At 33.9% G+C, this 26,095-nt stretch overlaps 1 protein-coding gene across 6 annotated transcripts in view; it reads right to left on the minus strand.

Moving 5' to 3' along the window:
• The window catches only part of LOC145266997 (tyrosine-protein kinase Fer-like), a 306,724-nt gene that overhangs the window by 101,790 nt on the left and 178,839 nt on the right, over nucleotides 1-26,095 (minus strand). For all 6 annotated transcript variants that reach the window (XM_080122897.1, XM_080122896.1, XM_080122895.1 and 3 more), the window contains exons 3-6: nucleotides 20,000-20,173; nucleotides 18,770-18,866; nucleotides 12,631-12,823; nucleotides 4,096-4,233 (exon numbers count right to left, since the gene is read on the minus strand). In XM_080122897.1, coding sequence (XP_079979023.1) covers nucleotides 4,096-4,233; nucleotides 12,631-12,823; nucleotides 18,770-18,866; nucleotides 20,000-20,173 — 602 coding nt within the window. The remainder of the gene's footprint in view (nucleotides 1-4,095; nucleotides 4,234-12,630; nucleotides 12,824-18,769; nucleotides 18,867-19,999; nucleotides 20,174-26,095) is intronic.

Raw genomic sequence — 26,095 nt, forward strand, 5'->3', positions numbered from 1 at the left:
AAATAGGTACAAATTTTTTCTGATACCAATTCCAATACCCCCCAAAAATCTGATTTGATTCCAATACCCCTAGAAAATTCTAGTTTATTCGATTCCAATACCCCCCCCCCCCAAAATCAGATTTATTTAATTCCAATATCCCCAAAAAATCAGATTTATTTAATTCCAATACCCCCAAAAAATCAGATTTATTCGATTCCAATACCCCCAAAAAATCAGATTTATTTAATTCCAATACCCCCAAAAAATCAGATTTATTTAATTCCAATACCCCCCAAAAATCAGATTTATTTAATTCCAATACCCCCAAAAAATCAGATTTATTCGATTCTGATACCCCACCCCCCAAATCCAGATTTATTCAATTCCAATACCCCCTCCCAAAAAAAATTCCGATTTATTCAATTCCAATACCCCCCAAAATTCCGATTTATTTGATTGCCGATTCTGATTAATTGTCCCAACACTAGTTCCCATAGATCCTTATGTCCTCAACCACTGCCGGTCTGGTTTCACTTCCGTACACGATCACACTGCGTACACATGTCTGATAAATTTTATTCTTGATCAACAATCGCAACAATCTGTGTTTATTTATTCCTCTTTCTCTCAAATCTTTTTTTTTTTTTACAAGTCAAAAACAAAAGCAACAATTTTCTTGTACAATACAAACCAAACACCATTAATAAATATTTGAAGATATAAAGAACTTGAAAAATTCTGAAATTATTAGATGCAGCATTAAATAACTTGAAAAAGGGTTGATATGCCGTAAAGCAAAACATCCAAACCATACACCATGAATAAATATTTGAAGATTCTTTTTTACTTGGAAGTTACGACTTATCAAGGCCCGAAGGCCACTCAAGGACAAAGGTTAATGAATGTAAGGTGGTAGTGTAGTAATCGTTAACGGTATAAATTGGGTAGAATTTGAATATTTATAGGGACGACAAAACAAGAACTTGTTTACATTGGATTTGAAGGCTGCCATGCTGTATTCAACCAGGAAGCAGGCCAGCGGAATAGTGTTCCAAAGGCGGGCAATTCTGGGAAGGAAGCTTTGTTCATGAAATCTGCATTTTGATTTAGGCACAGATGGAGTGTGGGAAATTATATATAGTGGTTGTAGCTAGTCGAGTGGTTTTTTTTTTTTTTTTTAAAGTTTGGCAAGGGGGGTTGTTGGTCATCCCTAAGGACTGGATCAGCTACCTCAACTGTTCTACATATACTAACCAAAAAACCTCCATCCATTATTTCAATGTGACCATACCACTAAAATCTCCTGGGAGGTGAAAACATGGACTTAAAATCTGGGTTAGCCAAGTTTGAATCCAAGTCGTTACACAGGGACGCATTCACTCAAATACCCAATGTCTTTCTAAAAAGAATTCTAACTAGAAAGATACCGGGAAAACAAATGCCAACAACAGAATTACTATTCTACATCCCCGAGTTTTCCTTGGATTTTCCCCAAGAACTGGATCTGCTACCTTTAATGTTCTATATCTAAATGTGACCACACCATCAAGGTCTCCTGTTCTGCACACATCTCCCTATACTGTTTAAATTTAATCTTCCTCAGATCTAAGCCTATTGCTATGATTCGCATTATCCACCATATCATTCTCATATCATATCTCTTCATGCAACACTAACTGGCCAGGTTCCTTTTTTTTTTTTTTTTTTTTTAAACAAAGGAATCACTACTTATCAAGGCCCTGAGACCACTTAAGGATAAGGGTTAATGAGTGTACAGTAGTGAATGGGATAATATAGTAATCGTGAGTAGTAGAAATTTGGTAAATTCGATTACTTAAGGGGACACAGACACAGCTCATATGTTGGACTTGAAGATGACCATATTGTAGTCAGCTAGAAAGCAGGAAAACAGAAGAGAGTTCCACAAGCGGACAGTTCTAAGAAAGAAGTCTATGTTTAGGCACAGATAAAGAGTGGAAGAAATTATTGGTAGTATTTTCAGTTAGACGAGTGTTTTTCACGAAAGTTTGGCAAGGGACAACTTAAAAAAAATTGGCAATGAAAGGGAGATAATCCACTATCGTTTTTTTTATTAGAGTTGCTTCCCCTTTGTTAACCAGTTTTCTCACAAATTCGAAGCTAAAATCATAATATACTTGTATATATTTTTCAATAAAAAAAAAAATTGTATATATTTTTCAATAAAAAAAAAAATTGTATATATTTTTCAATAAAAAAAAAAATTGTATATATTTTTCAATAAAAAAAAAAAAAATTGTATATATTTTTCAATAAAAAAAAAAAATTGTATATATTTTTCAATAAAAAAAAAAAATTGTATATATTTTTCAATAAAAAAAATTGTATATATTTTTCAATAAAAAAAATTGTATATATTTTTCAATAAAAAAAATTGTATATATTTTTCAATAAAAAAAATTGTATATATTTTTCAATAAAAATATGCTTGTATATATTTTTCAATAAAAATATGCTTGTATATATTTTTCAATAAAAATATGCTTGTATATATTTTTCAATAAAAATATGCTTGTATATATTTTTCAATAAAAATATGCTTGTATATATTTTTCAATAAAAATATGCTTGTATATATTTTTCAATAAAAAAAATTGTATATATTTTTCAATAAAAAAATTGTATATATTTTTCAATAAAAAAAATTGTATATATTTTTCAATAAAAAAAATTGTATATATTTTTCAATAAAAAAAATTGTATATATTTTTCAATAAAAAAATTGTATATATTTTTCAATAAAAAAAATTGTATATATTTTTCAATAAAAATATGCTTATATATATTTTTCAATAAAAATATGCTTGTATATATTTTTCAAGAAAAATATGCTTGTATATATTTTTCAATAAAAATATGCTTGTATATATTTTTCAATAAAAATATGCTTGCATATATTTTTCAATAAAAATATGCTTGCATATATTTTTCAATAAAAATATGCTTGCATATATTTTTCAATAAAAATATGCTTGCATATATTTTTCAATAAAAATATGCTTGCATATATTTTTCAATAAAAATATGCTTGCATATATTTTTCAATAAAAATATGCTTGCATATATGTTTCAATAAAAATATGCTTGTATATATTTTTCAATAAAAATATGCTTGTATATATTTTTCAATAAAAATATGCTTGCATATATTTTTCAATAAAAATATGCTTGCATATATGTTTCAATAAAAATATGCTTGCATATATGTTTCAATAAAAATATGCTTGCATATATGTTTCAATAAAAATATGCTTGCATATATGTTTCAATAAAAATATGCTTGCATATATTTTTCAATAAAAATATGCTTGTATATATTTTTCAATAAAAATATGCTTGTATATATTTTTCAATAAAAATATGCTTGTATATATTTTTCAATAAAAATATGCTTGTATATATTTTTCAATAAAAATATGCTTGTATATATTTTTCAATAAAAATATGCTTGTATATATTTTTCAATAAAAATATGCTTGTATATATTTTTCAATAAAAATATACTTGTATATATTTTTCAATTAAAAATACTTATATTCAAAAAAATTCTTATGTTCTTATGAAAAATGCTTATGTTTCATTTAAAAAATGCTTATATTTAAAAAATGCTTATATTTAAAAAATGCTTATATTTAAAAAATGCTTATATTTAAAAAATGCTTATATTTAAAAAATGCTTATATTTAAAAAATGCTTATATTTAAAAAATGCTTATATTTAAAAAATGCTTATATTTAAAAAATGCTTATATTTAAAAAATGCTTATATTTAAAAAATACTTATATTTAAAAAATGCTTATATTTAAAAAATGCTTATATTTAAAAAATACTTATATTTAAAAAATACTTATATTTAAAAAATGCTTATATTTAAAAAATGCTTATATTTAAAAAATGCTTATATTTAAAAAATGCTTATATTTAAAAAATACTTATATTTAAAAAATGCTTATATTTAAAAAATGCTTATATTTAAAAAATACTTATATTTAAAAAATGCTTATATTTAAAAAATGCTTATATTTAAAAAATACTTATATTTAAAAATAAAAATAAGCGTTCAAAAATACTTACTTATATTTTTCAATAAAGTCTGTGAAATAATCTTGTGCTTCAATTGCGTCGATGGCAGGAATAATTGTTTTTGTAACTGAGCAGCTGTCGGGATCCGTGTGACATGTCAGCTTTACATATTGGCTCAACAAATCTTTCCTAGAAATTAAGGTTTTACAAGATTTCAAATAAGTAAAAAAAATTGTTTTAATGTAATTGGAAAAAAAAGAAACTAAAAAGATTAAAATAAAAATTAAATTGTTAAAAACAAGGTTCAAAATAATAATAAAAATGTAAAGAAATAAAAAAAAAATTTCAAAATTTACAAAAATAATTAAAAATTGAAATAAAAAGAAATTAAAAATCGACATAAGAACCCTCAAAAGAAACTAAAAATATAAACTAAAAAGAAATTAAAATAACATTATTTTGAGTTTTTTAACTGAAAATTTTAAAAATGTAAAGAAATTTTTAAAAATTAAAAATGGGCATAATAAAAACAGGAATTAAAAAAGAGAAATTTAGAAAAAAAAAATTTTTTTTATAAATTTAAAAACTAAAAAGAAATTGAAAAATAAAAAAGTAATAAAATATGTAAAAAAAAAAAATTACAAAACGAAATCAAAAAGAAAGTTTTAAAAACGAAATCGAAAAAAGAAACTAAATTTTTTTGTAATTTTAAAAAGACAGTTTTAAAATTAAATTTTGTTTATACTAAAATAAACAAAAAAGAAAGAAATTGGGCCCCTTTTTAATTACAACTTATATTTGTTGTCAAAGGAAAGTAGTTTCTTGTGATTATTTGAATTGAACATTGTTCTAATCTTGGGTATTATCCACACAATGTTTCGGCCGATGTAATTTCCGACCTTCAGGTGTATAGGTTGCCATGATTGGCAAAGGAGAACCTTTGGGCTAAGATCACTATTCTGAACTGCTTGGATATTATTCTAAAACCGAACCCTTTATTTCATCTGTGGGAGTAGTTATTATTTAGCATTTTTATCCATCACACTATGGATTATCGCAGACAATTTCCCGGCATTGCCCAGTCATGAAATACGCATAAATATTTTAATTCATAAAGTACCTGTGCATGCAGTATTATGTTTTTTTTTTAAACAATTAACTTCTTGTAAGTAAAAGAAAATACTCATCGAGACCAAAACCTAAAGACACTGAGTCAAGTATGCTAACCATGAGGCCAGCTTACCACGATGTTTAAAAAGGGTTTTCAAACCTACTTATTCTTAATATAAGTAATCTCGTCTGGGAGAGGCCCCGTGTTTTGACAAGCTTCTGGGTTTGACCTTTACTCCTGATCTGAAATGGAACATGTACATCAAGTCTGTTGCCAAGGTCACTGGAAAGATGATGGGATCTTTCTACCGATCCAGAAGATATCTAACTACTGATGCAATTCTCTATCTATATAAAAGCCAAGTACATCCAAGAATGGAACACTGCTGCCATATCTGGGCAGGAGCTGCTGAAAACAGCCTATCCTGCCTTGACAGAGTACAAAATAGACTTCGTGGCTTAGTGGGGAATGCCCTTTTCTATACCCTGCAACCTCTCTCCCACAGAAGAGACATTGCAAGCCTATCCTTGTTTTATTTCCATGGCAGGTGCTCGTCTGAACTCCAATCTCTGGTCCCCCTCGCCAATATTTCATGAAAAACACCAGTCTAGCTAAATCCACTGTGAAAAATTTTCCCCATTCTTTATCTGTGCCTAAATCAAAACGTGGATTCAATGAACAAAGCTTCTTTCTTAGAACTGTACACCTGTGGAACTCTGTTCCGTCTGCCTGCTTCCCACCTGACTACAATTTGGATGTGTTCAAGTCCAACGTTAACAAATTCCTAATGAACCACCCCCTAATTAAACACTTCATCAAATCTCCACACTAACGTAATGTACTTGCAATAACCCTTATCCCTGAGTGGCTTCCGGGCCTTCATAAGTGGTGACCACTGTGTAGCGGTTCTTTTTCCAGATAAAAACCAATTAAAAAGTTTCCCACATGTCTGAATATTCTATATACAGAATTTGAAGATAAAAAATTCGTCGAGTATATAGGTTGAGAAGTATCCTCACACACACATTTTCAGTTTTATAGACATATATAGGATCAGTGTATTTTGAAAAGAAATTCATAGAGTGCTCGATTATAAGAATGTAAACCTTTACTGTTTACAAAAGTCCATTACAACATCTCAAATTGTCACCTTATAAAATGTCAAATTGTCACCTTACAAAATGAATACAGTTTGAAACATTGAACATTGAAATATCTGGGCAGGAGCTGCTAAAAAAAGCCTATCCTGCCTTGACAGAGTACAAAATAGACTTTGTGGCTTAGTGGGCGATGCCCTTTTCTCTACCCTGCAACCTCTCTCTCACAGAAGAGACATTGCGAGCCTATCCTTGTTTTATCGTTATTTCCATGGCAGGTGCTCGTCTGAACTCCAATCTCTGGTCCCCCTCGCCAATCTTTCACAAAAAACACCAGTCTAGCTGAATCCACTGTGAAAATTTCCCCCACTCTTTATCTGTGCCTAAATCAAAACATGGATTCCATGAACAAAGCTTCTTTCTTAGAACTGCATGCCTGTGGAACTCTGTTCCGTCTGCCTGCTTCCGACCTGACTACAACTTGGATGTCTTCAAGTCCAACGTTAACAAATTCTTAATGAACCACCCCCTTAAGTAAACACTTCATCAAATCTCCACACTAACGTAATGTACTTGCAATAACCCTTATCCCTGAGTGGCTTCCGGGCCTTGATAAGTGGTGATCACTGTGTAAAAAAAAAAAAAAAAAAAAAAAAAAAACTTAACATGCCAATGAAACCATGGTACATTTCTAGAATATGTCACATTTTTAAATCAATAACATAGTTGAATTGCAGGTCGGTTGAGAGGAGGATAAGCAGCTTGTGTGCAACAAGTGTAAGACAAGTTGGATGTGGAAAAAGTATAGCTGGATGGAGAAGCCATTGAGGTTACGAGTTTTCTTAACTTTAGTAATACCATTGGAGCAGGTGCTAGTGTGATTGCAAGACTTAAAAGTGAATGAAGTGAGTTCAAGGAAGTTCTGTCATTACTAATCAGCAGAGCATTACCACTGTCAACCATGGTAAGAATTTATGATGCAAGTGAAATCTGGCCAATGAGGATTGAGGACATGCATTGCATGAAGAGAAATGATATGAGAATGATACAATGGATCTGTAACGCAAGTTTTAAAGACAAGCTTAAATTTGATTAGCTAGCCGCCTGGCATTGCCTGGTCGTACAATACACTTAAACATGATATTTTAATTTATGCAGGTTGTGTATGCAATATTATTATAGAATCAATCCTCTTTTTTAACTTTGACCCCAATTTTGACCCATTAACATTTATTGTTTTAGGCTAAAATCAAGTTAAAAAGTTTGATCTATGTCCAAGTAACCTACATCTAAAATTTCAAGTGTTTAGACCCAAAATTGGTGGCGGGGCTTGCTAGAGTTTTCAAATGTCAAATCGTTGAACTTTGACCCCTTGATAGCCAAATTTCTGGCCGAAAACCAATTGAAAAGATTTTCCCAAATCTCAATAACTCTTATGTCAAATCTTGAGTCTGTAGACTGAAAATTGACAGGTAGGGAAATGTACACAGACAGGCACACAATTTCACTTTTATAGATATATAGATTATACAATTATGACTTACCGTTCTACAATATAATAAACTAGCTGCCCACCCGGCGTTGCCCAGTCGTACAATACGCTTAAACATGATATTTTAATTTATGCAGATTGCATATGTATTATTATAGAATCAATCCTCTATTGATTATTATATACTAGCAGGACCTGTTAACCGTCGTTGCCCGGTCGTACAATACGCTTAAACATGATATTATAATTTATGCAGATTGCATATGTATTATTATAGAATCAATCCTCTATTGATTATTATATACTAGCAGGACCTGTTAACCGGCGTTGCCCGGTCGTACAATACACTTAAACATGATATTTTAATTTATGCAGATTGCGTATGTATTATTATAGAATCAACCCTCTATTGATTATTATATACTAGCAGGACCTATTAACCGGCGTTGCCCGGTCGTACAATACGCTTATAATTATATTTTAATTTATGCAGATTGCGTATGTATTATTATAGAATCAATCCTCTATTGATTATTATATACTAGCAGGACCTGTTAACCAGCGTTGCCCGGTTATACAATACGCTTAAACATGATATTATAATTTATGCAGATTGCGTATGTATTATTATAGAATCAATCCTCTATCCTCTATTGATTATTATATACTAGCAGGACCTATTAACCGGCGTTGCCCGGTCGTACAATACGCTTATAATTATATTTTAATTTATGCAGATTGCGTATGTATTATTATAGAATCAATCCTCTATTGATTATTATATACTAGCAGGACCTATTAACCGGCGTTGCCCGGTCGTACAATACGCTTATACATGATATTATAATTTATGCAGATTGCGTATGTATTATTATAGAATCAACCCTCTATTGATTATTATATACTAGCAGGACCTGTTAACCGGCGTTGCCCGGTCGTACAATACGCTTAAACATGATATTATAATTTATGCAGGTTGCGTATGTATTATTATAGAATCAATCCTCTATTGATTATTATATACTAGCAGGACCTGTTAACCGGCGTTGCCCGGTCGTACAATACGCTTAAACATGATATTATAATTTATGCAGATTGCGTATGTATTATTATAGAATCAATCCTCTATTGATTATTATATACTAGCAGGACCTGTCAACCGGCGTTGCCCGGTCGTACAATATGCTTAAACATGATATTTTAATTTATGCAGATTGCGTATGTATTATTATAGAATCAATCCTCTATTGATTATTATATATAACAAGGAATAATTTGCCCGGTGGACTAATTTGCAAAAACAAATTTTTTAGATAATAACAATAATGTTGTTCATCAAATTCCGTCTGTGTTTGTTTACAATATCATCTCAGCTGATATTTGGGCTTGACGATGAATGCTCTGAAAAAGTCACTTCTGTTTAGTTTTTAAAAAATGCAAAAAAGAAATTATTTGTGGCGATTTTAAATCGTACCATTTCGTTTATCATAAATTGAACTCATTAATAAGAAAAAATTTAAATAAAATTTTGAGGTATGCCCGAGCTTGAACAGGGGATTATTCGATCTGTAGTCGAATGCTTTACCACTAAGCTATATCTCCAGATTATAATAAATCTGTTTGCTTTTTTTTTAAGAAGAAATGATTTGCTGAAATTTTATTATCTCCCTTGGCCGGTGTAACGTAAAATATTCCTCTGTAAAAATTCTTTTTCATCTATAAGAGAAGAAAGACTATTTTGAAGATTGGATTTTTCCGATTTTTGATACTTATCAGATGAATTTCTGTACAAAACATATCTAAGAACACTGCCAGACATATAAATTAGCTTTGTGTGAAATTTTCAGAACCTATGAGGAAGGAACTCACGCACACAAACACACACACAAAGTGACTTGTATATAATAATAGACATTTGTAATAATTTTCTTTTTGTCACTTTTTCTTCCTTAATTGATAGAGTTTTCATATTCTAGGGCATTATCATCATCTCGTTATTATCTTCGTGGGAAGCATGCATACATTAAGACGTGCGATAGTCGATTTAACAAGTAGTATTCAGCGATTAACAAAAAAGTTAAAATTATACGCTCTTGATTTAAAAAATTTTTTCTTCTTTTATTTTAATTTCATTTTATTTGGATTAATATGTTTCAGCTTCAGTTTGATGAAGATGTCCCTTATTTTTGTCAAAATTGGAAATATTTTCAAATTTTCATCAGCTATGGGCAAATAACTCCACTGCCTTGAAAAAGGCAAGGGAGTAAAAAAAAATATATATCTAGTTTAAAGTCCCGCTAGGCATGGATGGAATACTGCTGCCATATCTGGGCAGGAGCTGCTAAAAACAGCCTATCCTGCCTTGACAGAGTACAAAATAGACTTTGTGGCTTAGTGGGGGATGCCCTTTTCTCTACCCTGCGACCTCTCTCCCACAGAAGAGACGTTGCGAGCCTATCCTTGTTTTATCGTTATTTCCATGGCAGGTGCTCGTCTGAGCTCCAATCTCTGGTCCCCCCTCGCCAATCTTTCACGAAAAACACCAGTCTAGCTGAATCCACTGTGAAAAATTTCCCCCACTCTTTATCTGTGCCTAAATCAAAACGTGGATTCCATGAACAAAGCTTCTTTCTTAGAACTGCACGCCTGTGGAACTCTGTTCCGTCTGCCTGCTTCCCACCTGACTACAACTTGGATGTCTTCAAGTCCAACGTTAACAAATTCCTAATGAACCACCCCCTTAATCAAATCTCCACACTAACGTACTGTACTTGCAATAACCCTTATCCCTGAGTGGTTTCCGGGCCTTGATAAGTGGTGAACACCATGTATAAAAAAAAAAGAAAAAGAAAAAAAAAGAAAAAAAAAGGCAGATGGTGAAGCAATGTATTACATTTCCAGCAACTCCTGCAACTGCACTGCCTCTAACCATATTGGCTTGCCTTTCCATCAGGGAACTCTGCTAACTGGTATCCTAGGTATAATAGGTATCCTTATCTGCCCAGATGCTGCAGTGCACCAGACTAGATGCAGAGCAGCATTGTCCTATGAGACAGGTTTCCATCATCATCATGTTTATAGAATAAGCACTGTGTTACCGTCAGTAAATTCTGCCCAGATTACATTAACTGCTAGATAATACCAAACAAAAACTTTGTGGGGGGGGTTGTGAAGGAGGGCTGACCAAATTGTAAAAAGGTGCCAAACGAATACTTCATTTTATTTTTTTTTTTTACTAAAAACAATGACTAACGTTTAAAATGCTCGCAAACAGTTAAAAATTAAGGAAATAACATTTAATTACAATCAAAAACAGTCATTGCATGGTAATTTCAATTGAAAAAAAAAAAAGGTTCTTTTGCAGTTTAGGGACCATGCTAAAATAACATTATTTAGAAAGCCATTCTTAACATGGGAAATGGGAGGGAATTTTTAACTATTCTTTGCATTTATCTAACAATTTAATAAACAAAATGGTGCTTATGCACTTTTGTTAACCAACTATTTTTTTTTTTAATATTTTCAAGTTAAATTCAAGTTTTACAATATCTTTTTTTTTTTAATTAAATTGTTAGGTGAAAGTAAAGAATAGTTACAAAACACCTCTCCTTTCCATGTTAAAAATGGCTTTCTAAACAATAACGTTATTATTTCAGCACGGTAAGATTAGTGCATAAGTACCACAAAAAATACTATAAAAAATTAAAAAACAAAAGATATCATTTGCCAATTGTTGGCCACAGCGATTTCATTAGCTTTTAAAAATTCATTTAGTTAACTAAGACGGTGTTAATGGTTTCATGAGATGACAGCTTAGATTCATTTGGGCTGAAAAGAGTTGTCTCCCTTGACTCGTCTTGATAAATCAGTCTTGCTTAATGTACGAACCATGTTGCAGCAGTGCCAGCTTTGTTAGGCAGGTCATATATGCCGCACAGACTCCCAAAACAGCTCCTTTATGATGAGCTGTTCAAAAGAAAATGAACCGCAGAACGACAGCGGAAAGAGTTCAAGGACTGTGAAGGTTTCATTCAAACAGTTTGGTTTGTATTCTAATTTGTGGATAAAAACTAACCCAATTCAGATATTCCTAATGTACCACAAGCCACAAAAAGCCTACAATTGAGGAGTCTGCATGTAATGAAAAACGCAAGAGAAAACATGATATTCGAAAAAAACTGAGTAGTCAACACCTCTGAAACATGCGAGAAATACTTCAGAACCTGAATCGGTCGAACAAACCATCTCTAAACCCAGTCATCTTCACAAGCGATGGACGAAAATCATTTCTATATTTGAGTGCTTGTTTCTATGGACGATCTTTTAAACGCACGCATTTCAGGTGAAAACATTATGTACTCGCATATCATGGCGAAATTATTAGGTTGACCAGAAATTTCTTGAATTTTTTATTTTGATTTTAAATGATGTATTTGTCTAATCGTTTAAATTACAATCGTTTCAAAACAATCATGTCTTCTTTGCAGAACGTTGAATACAAGATAGAAAAAAGCAAATTCACACAATTTTCTTATTTCAATTCAAGCTAGGCCGAAAAGCTGCTGAAACAGCTCACAATATCAACAAAGTGTTTGGCCCAGGAACAACTACTGAATGCACAGCACAATGGTGGTGTAAGAAATTACATGGTAGCGATGTGCCTTCTTCTGAGTGAACGCAAGTTAAAAAAAAAAAAAAAAGAAACATTCAATATGTAATTGTTTGTTTTTATTTTTGTAATAATGCAAAAGAGTGTGTTATACCTACTATTGTGCTATACAAATAAGTTTAACCAACAAACCATTCATTGCATTGTAAACATATGTAATTTTTTATGTTTATGTATTGATACTCAATCATACTTCGCAATAATTCTACGGACTTACCATCCCTCGGTTAGATGGGTGTGCGTGTCTCTGTGGCAGGTGAGGAGAGCGGGCAGGAGGCTGGTGAGGTAATTGCCTTGGTGAAGGGAGGAAACTTGGATTGCAATTATGTAGTCGTTGTGCAATTTGTGCAGTCGTGCTGTTGTCCGCAAATAGTGGGCCTTCGTATCCTCAAGTTTCTTGTTCAGCTTGCCTGAAAAAAAAGAAAAAAAGTTAAAAATGAAGACGCACTATTTCCACATTTTGTGGCCGTTATCTTCATTTTGGTTGGTGTACTTCTTGGCGGTCGTCAGGTGCTGGTCATTGTAGAGGATGGTTGAAAGTAGTTTTGATGTTGGAAAATCTCCCAAACCTATTAAACTAAAAGTATTACTTAGATTAGTCAGACCACTGTTCATTGCTTTCCCCAAGTCCACAATAACAAAATACAGGTTCTTCTTCTTACCAAGGTACTTGCTTCTTTTTTTTTTTTTGATGCCTCCGTTCAGTCTCAAAAAACAAAGGATACCCGTTGGAGGGGCAGCTGAGCATGTAATTGTATGGCAAGGGTTCTTATTTACCATGCCTCTTCATAGGGCAGAGTTAGACACCAGGGTCATTTTTTAACATGGAGAAAAGGAACAAAAATTAAAATTGTCTCGGTAGTGAAGGATCTCTCTTCCACTGACAGAACAAGAACTTAAAATGTAACATCTGAAGAACAGATACTACACTTTGAGTTATATACTTTTTATTTACTCTGAAAAGTTTGTTTGTGATATGATGGCTGATTGACTTGATTTAGAGGAATGCTATGGAAAGTTAAAGGTTTTAAAGTGAATGTTGTGAACGCCAAAGTGGTTGTAGCGGTAGAAAACTCCCTAAAAAAGGTGGAGGGTCCCCTGCTCAGTTTGTGAAAAGGGAGTCAGGTACAATTCAATTTTTTTTTTTGTGTCTCTAAACACTGTGATGGAAAGTAAATTTTACCAAAGTGATCATCAATGGTTATAGCTTTGGAAATCTCCTGAGTGGACGCTGGCAGTCTATGCTAGAAGCCGAGGGGGTGCTGGCAGTCTATGCGAGAAGCCGAGAGGGCGCTGGCAGTCTATGCTAGAAGCCGAGGGGGCGCTGGCAGTCTATGCTAGAAGCCGAGAGGGTGCTAGCAGTCTATGCTAGAAGCCAAGGGGACGCTAGCAGTCTATGCTAGAAGCCAAGGGGACGCTAGCAGTCTATGCTAGAAGCTGAGGGGGCACCATCCTGAAAAGGTTTGTATTTTGCTTTTTGTGGATTTGCAGAAGGTTTTTGACAAAAATGCCAACAAATGTTGTCTAATAGGATTTGCATAAACCAGGAGCATATATCAATGGATATATACCAGGGAGTTAAAACAATGAAAAGAATAATCTGTTGTCATAACCCTAGTAATTACAGAGTCTTAAAGTTGGTGGATTGAATGGTGAAAGTGACTGAGAGAATAATTGAGCAAAAAATAAGTCCGATAAGCATAGATGAGATGCAGTTTGGTTTTATGCCTAAACAAAGTACCAGTAGTGTTATATTTATCCTGAGACAAATTCAAGAGTAATACCTTTATAAGAAAAATAATCTGTAACTTGCTTTTTGTGAATCCAGAGAAAGCTTTTTGACAAAAATGCCAACTAATGTTGTCTAATAGGATTTGCATAAACCAGGGCTATACGAGTGGTTTGTAAGGGTTGTTCAAGCAATGTACAGAAATGCTCAAAGTTGTGTGAGAATTAGCAGCACATGTAGCGACAGCTTTAATGTTAAGGTAGGAGTACATTAGGGTTCTGATTGTGTTTGTTGCTTTAATTTTGTGTCTTAGAAGCATTGTTCAGGGATTTTTGTATGGGTTGTCCAGAACCGATGCTGTATGCTGATGATTTAGTACATGCTTCTAAAACAATAGATCTACTTGTTAAGATTTGGAGAAATGCTATGGAAAGTAAAGGTTTGAGAACGAATGTTACCAAGACTAATATGATGACCACTGGTTGTAGTGTTAAAAAGTTTCCAAAAAGAAACAAGTTCACCTACTTAGTATGTGAAAAGGGATTTGGGTGAAACTCGATCTTTTGTAGTACTTCTAAGCATTGGATGCACAGGATGTGTAGTAGAATTACTGCTAACTTCAGAGAGGATAACCAATTTGTATGCAAGAAGTGTAAGACAATGGAGATGGATGAAAACTCAGATGTGGACAAAGTGGATGGTGGAGCTGTTGAGGTTGTCAAGTTTTGTTTGGATTTTGCTCGTTTGTAGCTGCTCTTCATCCTTTATTTTATTTATCTCCTTCCCACACCAGGAAGATGAAACACAAAGTTAGCATGTGAAAAGGAATTTGTTACAAAAGTAACTGAAAGTCCTCCAGGATTCTGTAGTGAATCTCTTGCTTTTCATTTGTGTCTTAGAAGCATTGTCCAGGAGTTTCATATCGATTGTTCGAAAAAGATGATTCAGTACGTGTTTGTAAAATGATGGATGATCGACTTGTTAAGTTTAAGATTTGGAGAGATGTTATGGAAAGTAAAGGTTTAGAAGTTTAATTTTACCAACATCAAAGTGATGATCAGTGGTTATAGCGGTGGAAAGCTCCTTTGCTCAGTTTCTAGTATTTGTAATCAATAAGTACACAATAGAGATGGAATTACTGGTAGGTTAAGAGATGGTAACCAGTTTGTGTTTGCTACCGTTTGAGCTATCGGCAGATAAGATTTAAAATTAAACTACTTCTAGTTATGAATGAATTTGCACATGCACAAAAGTAATAAAAATGTTGGCAAGTTGAAATGAACTGTGGTGTTTTATCATAAAATGGAAGACAGAGCAAAACCTCTTTATCCGTACCTAAATCCAAACGTAGATTCCATGAGCAGAGCTTCTTTCTTAGAACTGCACGCCAGTGGAACTCTCTGCCGCTTACCTGTTTCCCACCTGACTACATCTTGGACGTCTTCAAGTCCAACATAAACAAATTCCTGACAAACCGCCCCCTTAAGTAAGACACTCTATCAAAACCCCTAATACTAATGATTACTACAATACCATCTCATTGATTACTGTACACGCAATAACCCTTATCCCTGTGTGGCCTTCGGGCCTTGATAAGTGGTGACCCCCATGTATAAAAAAAAAAAAAAAAAAACTAAAAAAAAAAAAAAAAACTAAAAAAAAAAAAAACTAATTTCACAGCCAATAATAAACGTAAGAGCAAATAGTAAAGAGCAGGTAGCAGCAGTAAACGCAAGAACTGTTAGTAACGAAATGTTGAAGAAAAAAACTCAGCCCGTTTAAAAAGGAAAAGAAACGTGTGCAAAATCACGTGCCATAGAAACTTTTATTTTAACGGAAATATAACAATCTCCCCCCCCACTAGTAAGAGAGATTGTAAGGTGTAGATTTTTTTTTTTTTTTTCAAAGTACAGAGTTATCTTTGAAAGTGGCGATGTGTTTTATTTATGAGTCCAGTCACTGGACTGGTTTACGGATTCGGCTAGACCGGCGTGGAAGCAATTCAATATTTGAAGGACTGGCAGAATCCTCTATATTTTCTGCATTAGGTGTGTTGTCAGATGGATTTGTTTCAATCAAATGAGCCGGGTCTGCATTTGCAAGGTTCGGTCGAGTATTCTCAGCAGGATCCTGAGGTCCATCAGAGCACAGAAAACGAGCCAAATGTCTTAGCGCTACTGAATCCTCTCGGCCATCATTATGCCATATTCTCGCATGCGTAGAGTTGGCCTCAAGGAGTTCCACTACCTCGGCGATCGGGTCGTACTTGCTCCTGTTGCCAAACTGTTTCAATAGTACCTCCCCAGTTCGCAGAGCCAAACAGGTAAGGCAGTACCGGAAGAAGAGCGCCTTTCAAATTTGAACAATCGTTCGTGGGGAGTTGCATTCATGCTAGTGCATAGTAAGAATTGAATAGAATTTAAAACATCAGGCAGAACGTCCTGCCAAGCACTAAAGGGTAACTGTTTAGATTCCAGGGCCAATAATATTGAGGGCCAAATAACGCCGTTATAGTGCTCGCACTGACTGTTTCCTCTTGAGTTGTATGCAGTAGTGTTACTGCACCCAACCCCAAATATTCGTCAGGCACTTGATTGTGGTCTGCGAAGAACAATCATGGCAAGGAAACGCAAAGGGAAATCGACTGTATTCATCCACGATAGTAAATAGGTAACAAAATCCTTTTGAAGATGCCGGGACAGGCCCCTTGAAGTCTACGGAGAGGCGCTGAAAAGGAGCAGTACCGCGGATCAGTGTATTGTTAGTATGGCTGAAGAATTTATTTTTTCACACGCTGTACACTCGGATGTCACGCGCCGAACTTCATCAATTGAGTATGGCATATTTTGTGATCGTATAAAGTGCCAAAAACACTGTACACCAGGGTGTATTAATGAACTGTGTATGGCCCTTAGCTCCTCCAACGAGCAAGCAGCGGCACGACACACCCTCGATAAAGCATCGGCAACAATGTTTTCACTTCTGGGACGGTGTTTTATATCATACGAAAATGGGAGAAGTTCCATTTTCCACCGAATGATTTTATCGTTTTTAATTTTCCCTCGGTTAGTTGGCTTATACATAAAAGATACGGCTTGCTGGTCTGTTATGATAGTGAAGTGCTTCCCAGCAAGGAGGTCCCTCCATTTTCAGGCACTATCGCGTAAGCCTCTTTTTCAACTATGTATAGTCGTATTTCCGATGGGTTTAGTGAGTGGGAAAAGAACGCTACAGGCCTATCAGCTTGTAAGAGGGTGCCTCCGATAGCCTTTTCTGAGGCATCGGTTTTGATAGTAATTGGTAGTTAGTCTTTGATAACCTTTACAGATGATTCGGTGACATCTTTCTTAAGTTTCTCGAAAGAATTCACAACTATAGGCAGCATGAGAAATTGTTTATTTTCAACCAGGGGGACGAATTTTGTGTGAATACTTAGGTATCCATTTCGCGTAGTATGAAAACATACCAAGGATCCTTTTTAATGAATTTGGATCCGAAGGAGGAGGCATTTGCAAAAGGGGTTTCAAATGCTCAGGATCAGGTTGGATAGTTCCGTCACAGATTTGGTATCCAAGCAAATTGATAGAGCGAAGCGAAAACTTTGATTTTACTCGGTTTATTTCGAGGTTGTATGTTGAGGCAGCCTTTAAGAAACATTCCAAGTTAATGTCATGCTCCTCTTGAGTTTTACCGCAAATGTTAATATCATCAATGTAAGAAAAAGTTCTGAATAACTTATTTTCAGAAATAAAGGAATTCATAAATCGTTGAAAAGCAGAAACCCCATTAGTGACACCCATGGGTATTTGTTTGAATTGATACAAACGATTTCCAGCTTGAAAAGCCATGTAGGGTCGATCTTCGGGACAAATTTCAATTTAGTAGTAAGCCTTAGACAAATCAATCGTACTAAAAATATGATACTGGGCAATTTGGTTTACGAGATCCTCAATCCGAAGCAAAGGGTACATGTCAAGTAAGGTGAAACGGTTAATAGTTTGGGAAAAATCAACTACCAGTCGTTTCTTTCTATTAGGCGACGAAGTTACAATTTGAGCACGTTACGGTGAATAGCTGGTTTCATTGACGTCATACTTAAGCAGTTGAAGAATTTCCTTTTCAATAAACCGGGCATCCTCCGCACGGTAGTTTTGGGATTTTGTAGCAATGGGTCTGCAATCAGGGGTCAGGTTTCAGAACAATTTTACAGGGGCACAACTGATCTTGGTTAGCATGCAGATTTTTAAGGCATCCTGAGATCCACCAAAAGAAATAGTAACGCCCCGGTGTAGTTTCAAAAATCCAGACAACATTTAAACAGTAAAAAATTGTTGTTCAGTGAATGTTATTTGTAGTAATAATAGTAGTATTAAAATATTTGTTATTATTGATCTTCATATTAATATTGGTTAAATTTTCTATGTAGTATTATTTATCATTAATTCGATGTTTGACTTCGGCATTGAAATTTCGACACTCTGATTTCCCAGGCAATGCCGGGATATGGGCAGGCTAGTAAATAAATAAAAGATAGTTTTAACAGCTAGGCACAAAACAAAAATAAGATTTATCATTCAACCCGAGGTCATCTCGCCAGTGCAATAGTCAATAAAATATTCCTGCTTACCTTTAGCGCAGACGTCTTCATATCGAGCTTTGTCAACTTTGTATTTTTCGATTGTTTTTGAATACTCATTCTGGTATTTGTGCACTTCTTCTTGAAGCTGAAAATTAAAATATTTGTTTCAAACGTATGTATGTAAATATTCTTCAAGAAACACCTAAAAAGAAATCAACTAATTATTTTCATATTTGACTTTTTTAGATACTGAACCTAACAAAATGCGAAGTTATAAAGCATATATATATATATTATTCCTTATTGGAATTTTTTTTGTTATTTTTGAGATGAGCATTGTATGTTAATTTTTTATTTTATTTCGGACTATTAGTCTCATCTTATCTTTTTATTGGTGCACAACGTTTCGGCCAACTTCCTCTGGCCTTCGTCAGGGGGTAACCGCGACGTTGTGCACCAATAAAAAGATAAGATGAGACTAATAGTCCGAAATAAAATAAAAAATTATAAAGCATAGTTTGGTTCGATTATTTTTATAAATTATTTAATGCTAAATCCAGTAATTTTGGAAAAGCAGCTTATGCTTCAAGTTCTTTATATTTTCAAATATTTATTTATGGTGTTTGATTTGGTTGTTTTACGATAGACTAACTGTATTTTTAGATTATTTAATGCTGAATCCAGTAATTTTGGAAATTAAAAAATTATGCTTTGAATACTTTAGATCTTCAAATATTTATCCATAATGTTTGGTTTGGTTGTTTTGTTTTATGGTATTTTCATTTTAGTACAAGCTTTTTGTTGTATGATATTTTTTTTTCTCTGTCACGGGTACATACATCATACAGATTTTTCTTTTTTTTTTTTTTTTTTTTCATGATGGTGAGGGTGGGGCATGGACTAGCACCAAAAATCATTTTCTTTGATAAACAGCTTCATCTTTGTTAAATAAAAATTAAGCTATTCATTTCTTGCAATTAATTGTATAACACTAAAGTGGTTGATAATAGTCAAGAGCAACCTGAAGGCTCCCTTATAATTAGTTACTCTAACTTATAATGCTGAACTTTTATTAAAGGGTCACCAATTAGCATTTTTTTTTTTTTGTCTTTGGTGTGACTATGCTGAGGATTGATCTCTGATCTCCTAGACCATTAGTTAGTCTTACAATCACTGAATACCATGACATTATTTTTAATTAAGTGACTACCAATGAAGTTTTTCAATGCAAAAAAAAAAAAAAAAAAAAAATGTGAAGCGAAGAAGATAGTAACGAACCTTTAACGTCTCTTCCTCTAGTCGGCTTCGTCCTTCTCTGTAAACTTTCTTGGCTATTTTCTTTTCTGCGATCAAATTTCCTAAGGCTTTCAAAACTTTAGAGGACAAACCTTCCACATTCTGCCGGACACAATTCATCATTTTGTCTGTCTCTTGAACAATACAGTTCCACGCCTGAAAGTTGCAATAAGAAGAGCGTACAATAAGGATGTGTGTGTGTGTATATATTATAAATAATTATTTTTATATATCTACATACATGAGCGTTTTATGCTTATGCAACCATCAGTGAAGGAGATGACGATCAACACTTGTCAAAAGGATTCAAACCCTGCAACAAAGCCATATATATATATATATATATATATATATATATATATATAAATTGGGTAGTTAAAGGAATAGAATATGATCAATTCAAAGTATCTTCTCTACTCTTTTGATGAGAAGCATTGGGCTTCGAAATAACATGGTATAAAGAGTTAACATTTACCTAATATCCCTAGTTGATGTGTTCCCTTTTTGAATAAATATATATATTAATATATAGTCTTATATTTTCATTTTCTTCCTTTAGTTATATGTGCGTGTGTATATATATATATATATATATATATATATATATATATAAAATAAAAATTACAATTAAATTTACCAAAATGATCCAAGATGGTAAAATTAAAGTATATTATAAATATTAAAGAATTAATATTTATAAAGTTATTTCAGGCAGATGTAAAAGCTCGATAAAACCAAATAGGAGATAGAGCTTATAATACGAAATTCAATTAACTTTCTTGAAGTTATACATTTGGATTTTACCGTCACTGGATTATTTATCTTCCACCAGACTATCCATTCGTGTGTAATCACCTTTTTCTTCACCATATTCCCTCTGCTTCACTTTTTTTGTTTTCAAGTAAGACTTACTTGTTGTTTCATCAAATACTTTTGCATGCAAAATCCGATCCCTCATTTTGCTAATTCCTACCCTCTGATGAGAAGGAAAGTATCTCTTCGAAACTCCGCGGATTAAGGACTATCCACTTATCTAGTGTTTCCTTTTCGGATTAAATATGTTCTTAACTCATTTCAAAGTGTTTTTTAACATGTTTTATTAACTGCTTGCTCGTATATATATATATATATATATATATATTACTTAGAGTTATAAGTATATACTCATGAGGTAAATATTTTATAAATAATATTTCAAATTATAATAAATGAAGGCGAATTTCCATCTTCAGAGCACACATATAATTAGTTATCATTATCCAAAACCTAAAGATGTAGTTAATTCATGTGTATCAATTTTTGTTTTGTTGTTTATAGTTTTATTGCATTATTAAAATAAAGAAAATATTAGTGTGAATAAATTACATCTTTTGGTTTTGGAATGATAACTAATGATGTGTGTGTGTGACTGTGTGTATATATATATATATATATCATTCAAACACTACCGTGTTTGAATGTATGGTTAAATGGCAGTTTTAGTGTTTTAGAACTGCTTTAACGCTTCACAGCTCACTCATTTTTCGACCAAATTTCAAACAAATTACTACAGTTTATAGATCACCTTCTCAGCTATATTGTAAAAAAAAAAATTTTCAATTTTCGTTTAGTAAAGCAAAACTTATGAATTTTCTGGTGTTCAAAATCGTAAAAAAAAAAACCTAAGGAGGTGAGCGCCGTTTTTTATGACTGGTTTCCATAGCAACCACGTCACTTCAGTGTAATTCACCGCTCTCGCAAAAAGAGAAGTACCAAGTGAAACAGAGAGAATGAAAGAATGAAAGGGAGATAATTGGGGGGGGGATTTTATTGAAAGCAGACGAGTGCCGTACATTGTTATTACATATGTGTATGATATGTTTATGGGGTCAAAAAATAAGACTGAAATTAAACAAAGAACAAGTGAATTTACTAGAAGCCTGGAAAAATCATGGATTACAATAGAAAACTGCGAGCATGAAAAGTAATATGGTTAAGCTTAAACATGGAAAAGTAAACGGTTAGTTGGTAAAACTGGAAAAGAAAAGGGCAAGATATTCTAGTAAAAAAACATGATAAATTTATAACTTAAAATATTGCAGTATTAAGAATTGTTTTTAATTCAATTTATATAACATTATATATTCAATTTTTAATGCTGCAATATTTTAAGTTATAAATTTATTATATTTTTTACTAGAATATCTGTTGAGAGAATCCTAGAATGATGAACAAAACATTGTAGAAATCTATTTGATAATCCATCTAAAATAAATACTCCTTCATATCTAAGGAAATGGCAAAAAACACTAGAGCCTGGAGTGGAATGGGGACAAAAATGGATGGTCACATTCAATGCAGCCAAGACTAAGCTTGTTTCCTTCAATAATTACAAGAAAGCTTCTCAGCCACCAATAGCTTAGGCTAAAGATACATTACCTGAAAGTACTTTTTTCAAACTCCTTGGCTCACAGGGACCTCCTTGGTTTACAAAACAAATACATTGGGAGCATTGCCAAGGCCACTGCGAAAAAGGCGGGCTCTCTCTACCATGCTAGAAAGCTGAAAGTATTCTGTATCTCTATAAGGCCACCATTCTTCATAGAAATCCCTAGATGTAAGAAAGCCTTCTACTCTATAGTTTCTTCCCCAAAACTGCTAGACTCAGGAATTCCCTTTCGGGATTATGCTTTCCCAACTGTACTGACATGCAGAAGTTCAAGTATAATTTGAACAGACATCTTGCTGCTCAATCCTCTAAATAGTATTTCTGCAGCTTATGTCACTGATAGTAGCCCCCTACGTCAAAGTGGCACTGTACCTTGTTTGGGGTGAAAAAATACACTTTGTAGCTTAGTATATAAAAAAATAAAATAAACGTCGTAGCTTAGTGGGGGAAGCACTTTTCTCTTCCCTGCAACCTCTTTACCACAGAAGAGATGTTGCGAGCCTGTCTCTGCTTCATCGTTATTTTCATGGCAAGTGCTCATCTGAACTTCAATCTCTAAAAGACTTTGTAGCTTAGTATATAAAAAAAAAAGGAGGTCGTCGAGATGATGGTTGCACCTAGTATTGATAAGACCAAAAATGCAATAACAAGAGATTGATACGGAAAAAATGGATACGGAAAAAATACCTGTTGAATTATTGTTGTTTGGAGGTGAGAGCATTGCCAATACAATCCATGTTTTTTTTTTCTTGCAATGCAATCCAAGATTGGATCGACACAATGATTCCACTTTATGAAGAAAATGGTTCAAAATATTAGTGTGGTGACTATAGAGTCATTAGTTTGTTTATTTGTTTGTTTTTTACATGGTGGTCCTACTTATCAAGGCCTGGAAGCCACTCAGGGATAAGGGTTATTGCAAGTACATTACGTTAGTGTGGAGATTTGATGAAGTGTTTACTTAAGGGGGCGGTTCATTAGGAATTTGTTAACGTTGGACTTGAAGACATCCAAGTTGCAGTCAGGTGGGAAGCAGGCAGACGGAACAGAGTTCCACAGGCGTGCATTTTTAAGAAAGAAGCTTTGTTCATGGAATCCACGTTTTGATTTAGGCACAGATAAAGAGTGGGGGAAATTTTTCACAGTGGATTCAGCTAGACGGGTGTTTTTCGTGAAAGATTGGCGAGGGGGACCAGGGATTGGAGTTCAGACGAGCACCTGCCATGGAAATAACGATAAAACAAAGATAGGCTCGCAACGTCTCTTCTGTGGGAGAGAGGTTGCAGGGTAGAGAAAAGGGCATCCCCCACTAAGCCACGAAGTCTATTTTGTACTCTGTCAAGGCAGGATAGGCTGTTTTCAGCAGCTCCTGCCCAGATGTGGCAGCAGTATTCCATCCTTGGACGTACTTGGCTTTTAGTTTGCTTGAATCAGTGCGAAAGATTTTGGCAAAGATATCATTTGATGAATGGATTTGTCGCTTTATCATTCCAGAAAATCAATGTGGTTTCTGACCTGGCCACGGCACAATGGACACGAGATCCTCTGCACGACGGCTCACAGAAAAACGTATGAAGCAATGAGTGCATTTGCACCAAATTTTTATCAATCTGACAAAAGCTTTCCGCTGTAACCCGCATCTAATCCCTAATACCGGATCCTGGACTTCACTGACAGCTCCCTGGGATCTTCCTTAATGCCGATGTAAAGGTGCCTATACTCAGTGTGGATTTTTTTTTTTTTTTAACATGGGAATCACCGCTTATCAAGGCCCAGTGGCCACTCGAGGATGGGAGTTAAAGAGTGTACAGTAGTCAATTGGACAATATAGTAATCGTTAGTAATGGAAATTCGGTAAATTTATTAACTTGAGTTGAACGTCTCATCAAGAACTTGTTTACGCTGGACTTGAAGACAATCAGAGTGTAGTCAGCTGGAAGGCAGGCAAACGGAAGACAATTCCATAGGCGTGCAGTTCTAAGAAAGAAGCTTTGTTCATAAAATCTATGTTTCAGTTTAGGCACAGATAAAGAGTGTGGGAAATTGTTGATGGTGGTTTTGGCTAGACGAGTGTTTTTCGTGAAAGTTTGGCAAGGGAGGACCATAGATTGAAGTTCAGATGAGCACCTGCCATGAAAATAACGATAAAGCAGAGACAGGCAAGCAACGTCTCTTCTGTGGGAAAGAGGTTGCAAGGAAGAGGAAAGGGCTTCACCTACTATACTACGAAGTCTGTTTTGAACTTAGTCATTTATTTATGCCTCGTTCACTGTGCACCGTTTGTTCATTTTCACCAGGATTTGACGTCCCCTTGGGGACTTTTGGAGCTAAATGGGGAGAGGTGGAGGTGGGGGCAATGCTGAACTTAGTCATTTTTTTATGACTCGTTCGCTGTGCACTCACGGGGGACCATGCATGCTTCACATGTTATATTTTAATTTTAATGTAACTTTTTTTAGTAGTAATAATTCAAGATTATAAGAAATTGTAATATCTTAAAACTTGAAGCGTTAACATGTTGTCTTTGGTCCTATTAAACATGAACAAACCTGCATCCCATCGCTTTTTGTTTTAAATTTTATTTGAACCTTCGTATTTTAATCGCTATTAAAACATGTAATCAACGTAAACAAGTGATGAACAGCGCAACTGACAGTGTAACGAGAAACCAAACATCAAACTGAGTGTGCAATAAAAAAGCGAATAAGAAACCGCCTGCTGAGGGCTCAGTAGTGGAACTCTATGAAAGAAGAAAATGGCGGAGAAATTTTTCATCTGCATCAACGAACGAGTAAACGAGCAAACATATTGCGAACGAGGTTGCCTTCTACGAGTTAAAAATTTACTTTTACCATGACTAATTTTTGTGCAAAATTTCAAAAAAATAATCCAAGACATAGTTATTGAGCAAAATGCAAACAAATGAATGGACGAACAGGAGTGAATTACTAGGTCCAATCCCTCCTTTGTCGGGAGACCAATAAGTCTTCTTTTTTTTTTTTCTTTTTTTTTTTCAATGGCTCTCTATGAAAGAAGGTTGTAGCTGCCAACAAACCACTGTGGCGGAGAAAATTTTCATATGCACCAATGAATGCTCGAGTTAAACATATTGTGAATAAGACTTTTTTTTTGTTTTTCAATGGCACCAAACTGACAGACGAATGCAACGCATGGCCACATCCTATGCGCAAGCACGCCCTCATTAATAACCAGAAAAAAAAAAAAAAAAAAAAACAAATGCTGACATTGAGAGTTGGGGTATTCACCAGAACCTCCACCACCATCTACATCACCACCTTTTCACATGAAAGTAAGATTCTTACCAAAAATAACATTTCTCAGTTGTGCAAGTTATTTTTTTCAAGAACGTCTGCTATTCACTGAGAGTGCTGCATGCCAAGCGAGGGAGAGGAGAATGGAAGGAAGGAGGAGCATTAGGTAAACGTTTGAACAAATGGATGAATTTATTATGAAATAATTTTCATTTTTTTTTAATCTCCAAACATGGCACTTCCATTTTATTATATATACTAGCAGTTTAATCCGGCTTTGCTCAGGCCCTATGTACTGTTCATAACTTTATGTGCAAATGAGATTATATATATATATATATATATATATATATATATATATATATATAAAGATTAACT

The sequence above is a fragment of the Euprymna scolopes genome, chromosome 42 (genome assembly GCF_053919585.1).
Source record: "Euprymna scolopes isolate OS-2025 chromosome 42, ASM5391958v1, whole genome shotgun sequence".
NCBI classification, from domain to species: Eukaryota; Metazoa; Mollusca; class Cephalopoda; order Sepiida; family Sepiolidae; genus Euprymna; species Euprymna scolopes.